We start from the raw sequence: 4,830 nt of genomic DNA on the forward strand, positions 1-4,830 counted from the left end.
ACCCTATTATAGGCAGTATCCAACATATTCTCCAGTGAATTCGATTATTACAGTGGCAGACCCCTCTCCCTATTCCACCCAGACTTAACAGTGGCGACGGATGTATCACGTCTGAGATGGGAAAGCCATATGGGAGACAGAGATTAGGGAACCCTCGTCACCAGCAGAGACCCAACTCCACATCAAGCTGTTGGAGTTGCAAGCATTTCACTTGGCGGTGAAGGTCTTCCTGCCCCCCATCACAGGAGGGCGGGTGCACAGCTTCTCACCGACAAGGCAGTCAAGGACAGTGGTTTCATCAGGAAATGTCACACAAACGTGTTTGACAGCGAGCCGAGGATTCACTGGCTCCCAGGTACGCTGCCCCGAGATACAGAAGAATCCTTACTGGGTTGTATTGAATATAGTGTGAGAAGCATATGGGAGAGACGGTGATCTACCGTCCTGATGAGTCCACGGTAATTAACTGGAATGGTTGAAACATTGACTAAACAGGGACTATTTCATATAAATGATGTCTTCTAAGAATCCCCTTTGCTTAACTTGTATTGCACAAAAGCAATTTACAGCCCTGTTTTTGTGAGCAAAATGTGGATCGGACTGTTTTATCAGCTTGCTGCTGAGAATACAATTAGAATTTTTGGAAATGAAAAGACCTCATCTGATATCTAATCATGATAAAAACAGTGAATTAATATCTGCCCAGGGCCTGCATATGTGATACAGACCAGTGAGATAATGAACTCATAGACCTCTGTAGTTGTTCACAGTGGACATGGGAAGTGCTTCTATGCGTCTACGCTTGTCACTTGTGGAGCAGAATGACGTCGACGCTGAGCTGCATGATGTCTCCTACTGCGTGCAGCAGGACTGCTTTAAAGTTTGAGGATCCAGGCTGGCGTGTGGGAAATATTCACAAGGTGAGGAATCTGCAGGTAAAGGAGTATCCACCATAAAGTTATCGAAGGCAAGTAACTGGTTTGTTATGTTTTCCTGCTGTCGTATATTATCTCATTGTGGGTGGTGAACTCTGTTCGCAGAGTTTTCCGTACTCCGCGGAACTTGCATAGTTCCTGAAAACTCCGCTCCATGGAGCGTAGCGAGGTTTTCTTCTACGCTTGCGCTCTTCAACGTTATGTGCCGGAGCGAAGAAAATCCACCTCCTAATGAGATTTTTCCTTGCTCGCGCTCGCCATGGTCTAGTTAGCGAGTAAAATCAACCTCCTGAGGTGGTTTCTCAAAGCGAGTCGTCGTATTTCTCAATGCGAGTGGTCGTGGCAGGTCACAACCACTTGAGTTGAGAAAACTTCCTTCGCATTGACAAAGCTGCCGCTCGACTAGAAGCAGCTGCACCCTCTTGTGCTGCACATGGTGCCATTCACGATTACTTTTACAGGGCGGGACAAACACCAGGAGATCAAAATCACCACGAACAGCATGACCCTTACGCACTCCGCTACTCGCGGAACTCCGCGTAGACTGCCAGAGTTTTTTTTGTCACTGTCCGGAGTTCCTCATTGAGGAAATCCGCATATACTTAATCTTATCATGAAAATATAGATATCAGTCATATGTTAAGAAACAAGGGTGAATAGAAACCTTTTGGGTGGAGTAAAATTTAAGACATTATTATTGTAATTTTTTTGGCAATTAGTTGATTTTTGCAAGCACTAACACTTCATTGTGTAAAGTAAAGACCTTGAGAGTTTTGTAACTTTCAAATACTCAAATTGTGGATTCTGCTGCAATAAAAAATATTTCCAGGCCTGAAATTTCTTTGGAGGTTGCATGCGGGCAGCCTTAGTTATCCTGCAAGAGTTTCTTGATGAATCCTATTGCAACTACAATATGTGCTCTCTCATGTAAAGTCAGGTTGTTAGAAGCTTTTCTGCAACTCAAGATACGCCTTACTTTTCACCTTGTGTGGATGCATTTCTCATGTTTAGTGAGATCTCCTTTCTCAGTAAAACGTTTCTGGCTTTCTCCACCTGTATAAGGCTTTAGTCCAGTGTGAAGTCTCCCATGTGAAATTACAATATATTCAAGACTAAACCTTATCTGACATTCAGAACACACATAAGGCTTTTTTCTCCCGTGTGTGTTCGCTCATGACAAGTGAGAAGTAATTTGTAACCAAAACTTTGCTTGCATTTCGAGCAGTCATAAGGTTTTTCCCCAGAGTGGGATCTCTCGTGAAGCATAACTCTGTCTTTCAGATTCAAGCTTTTATGGCATAAGGATTCTCTCCAGTGTGGAGTTTCTCATGGTGAGATAGCGTTTTTCTCTGCAGCTTTTCTGGGAATTCAGAGCACTCATAAGGTTTTCATCAGTATGGAGTAACTTATGGTTAGTGAGTCTGTACCTATCAAACAGGAATTTCTGGCATTCACAGCATTGGTAATGGTTTTCCCTGTGTGCGTCTGCTCATGTAGAGTGAGATTTCGTTTAAAATTGATTCTTTTCTGGCACTTGGAGCACAGAATTATTTTGATGGTGTGTATTTTTTATGGCTCTTGTAACCATCTCTACCTCTGAATCTTTTCTGACATTTAGAGCACTGATAATTTTTTTTCTCCAGTGTGGATTCTCACATGGTGAGTGAGATGAGATTTCATGGTGAAACATTTTTGGCATTCGGAGCACTGATAAGGTTTTTCCCCAGAGTGGCTTCTCACATGTCTATTGAGATGATATTTCATGGTGAAACATTTTTGGCATTCGGAGCACTGATAAGGTTTTTCCCCAGTGTGGGTTCTTATATGATAAGTGAGACTGTGTTGGAAACTGAAAGATTTCTGGCATTCAGAGCACTGATAAGGTTTTTCCCCAGTGTGGGTTCTTATATGATGAGTGAGATTGTTTTTGTAAATGAAAGATTTCTGGCACTCAGAGCACTTATAAGGTTTATCCCCAGTGTGGTTTTTTATATGCTGAGTGAGACTCCTTTTTTCAATGAAACATTTGTGGCATTCAGAGCACTTATAAGGTTTATCCCCAGCGTGGCCTCTTTTTATATGCTGAGTGTGATTGCTTTTTTGACTGAAACATTTGAGGCATTCAGAGCACTGATAAGGTTTTTCCCCAGTGTGGGTTCTTATATGCGAAGTGAGATAGTCTTTTTTAATGAAACATTTGTCGCATTCAGTGCACTGATAAGGTTTTTCCCCAGTGTGGGTTATTGCATGTCGAGAAAGACTTTGTTTGTTTTTGAAACATTTCTGGCATTCAGAGCACTGATAAGGTTTTTCCCCAGTGTGGGTTCTTATATGCTGAATGAGACTTGTTTTATGATTGAAACATATTTGGCATTCAGAACACTGATAAGGTTTTTCCCCAGAGTGGGTTCTTATATGATGATTGAGACTGTTTTTATGACTGAAACATATCTGGCATTCAGAGCACTGATAAGGTTTTTCCCCAGAGTGGGTTCTTATATGATGATTGAGACTGTTTTTATGACTGAAACATATCTGGCATTCAGAGCACTGATAAGGTTTTTCCCCAGTGTGGGTTCTTATATGATGATTGAGATTGTTTTTTTCACTGAAACATTTGTGGCATTCAGAGCACTTATAAGGTTTTCCCCCAGAGTGGGTTCTTATATGATGATTGAGACTGTTTTTAAGACTGAAACATTTGTGGCATTCAGTGCACTGATAAGGTTTTTCCCCAGTGTGGATTATTGCATGTTGAGAAAGACTGTGTTTGTCTCTGAAACATTTCCGGCATTGAGAGCACTGATAAGGTTTTTCCCCAGTGTGGATTATTACATGTCGAGAAAGACTATCTTTGTAACAAAACCTTTCCTGGCATTCAGAGCACTGATAAGGTTTTTCCCCAGTGTGGATTCTTATATGTTCAGTAAGTTTGCCTTTGCCACTGAAACATTTCTGGCATTCAGAGCACTGAAAAGGTTTCTCCCCAGTGTGGGCTCTTCTATGCTGAGTGAGACTGCTTTTGTAAATGAAACATTTCTGGCATTCAGAGCACTGGTAAGGTTTATCCCCAGTGTGGGTTCTTATATGCCGAGTGAGATTGTTTTTGTCACTGAAACATTTCTGGCATTCAGAGCACTGGTAAGGTTTTTTGCCAGAGTGGGTTATTACATGTCGAGAAAGACTTTGTTTGTTACAAAACCTTTCATGGCATTCAGAGCACTGATAAGGTTTTTCCCCAGAGTGGTTTCTCATATGTTCAGCGAGTTTAGATTTACGGCAGAAACTTTTTTGGCATTCAGAGCACTGGTAAGGTTTTTCCACAGAGTGGGTTAATGCGTGTCGACATAGACTCGCTTTGATACTAAACCTTTTCTGGCACTCAGAGCACTGATAAGGTTTTTCCCCAGTGTGGATTCTCATATGCTTAGTGAGATAAGATTTACGCCTGAAACTTTTTTGGCATACTTTGCACAGAGAGTGGTTTGCCCCAGTGTGGATTTTCTTATGCTCAGTGAGATAAGATTTACGCCTGAAACTTTTTTGGCATACATTGCACTGAAAGTGGGTTCCCTCACTGTGCATTCTGTCAAATTCTGTGAGATAAGATTTATGGCTGGTTTTTTTCTTGGCATAAGTAACTTTTTCCCCCAACTTCGGTTATTTTGTCACGATTGGGGCGGGTTTAAACCCTGAATTTGTTCTCACAGTCCGTGTTTTTATAAGGTGTATTCCTAGGGTTAATATCTCTATGTTTAGTTTTCTCTTGCTATTATGCCACGGGAAGAGTGAACCTGATTTTAGAGTCGGGCTTGTTTAGATATTGTTCAGCATTTATCTCTAAAAGAAATTGTGTGTAATCTTCTTAACACTTGAATTGAGCAAAATATGTCTG

At 41.4% G+C, this 4,830-nt stretch overlaps 1 protein-coding gene across 1 annotated transcript; it reads right to left on the minus strand.

Moving 5' to 3' along the window:
- Positions 1-2,549: 2,549 nt before the first annotated feature.
- On the minus strand, positions 2,550-4,520 carry LOC147659576 (uncharacterized). The gene is made up of 2 exons (XM_086951632.1): positions 4,306-4,520; positions 2,550-4,221 (listed from the first exon to the last, which is right to left on the minus strand). Exons 1-2 carry the CDS (start codon positions 4,518-4,520, stop codon positions 2,550-2,552), a joined length of 1,887 nt encoding a protein of 628 aa, XP_086807758.1.
- Positions 4,521-4,830: the final 310 nt, after the last annotated feature.

The sequence above is a fragment of the Lissotriton vulgaris genome, unplaced genomic scaffold (genome assembly GCF_964263255.1).
Source record: "Lissotriton vulgaris unplaced genomic scaffold, aLisVul1.2 SCAFFOLD_1911, whole genome shotgun sequence".
In the NCBI taxonomy this organism is placed as follows: domain Eukaryota; kingdom Metazoa; phylum Chordata; class Amphibia; order Caudata; family Salamandridae; genus Lissotriton; species Lissotriton vulgaris.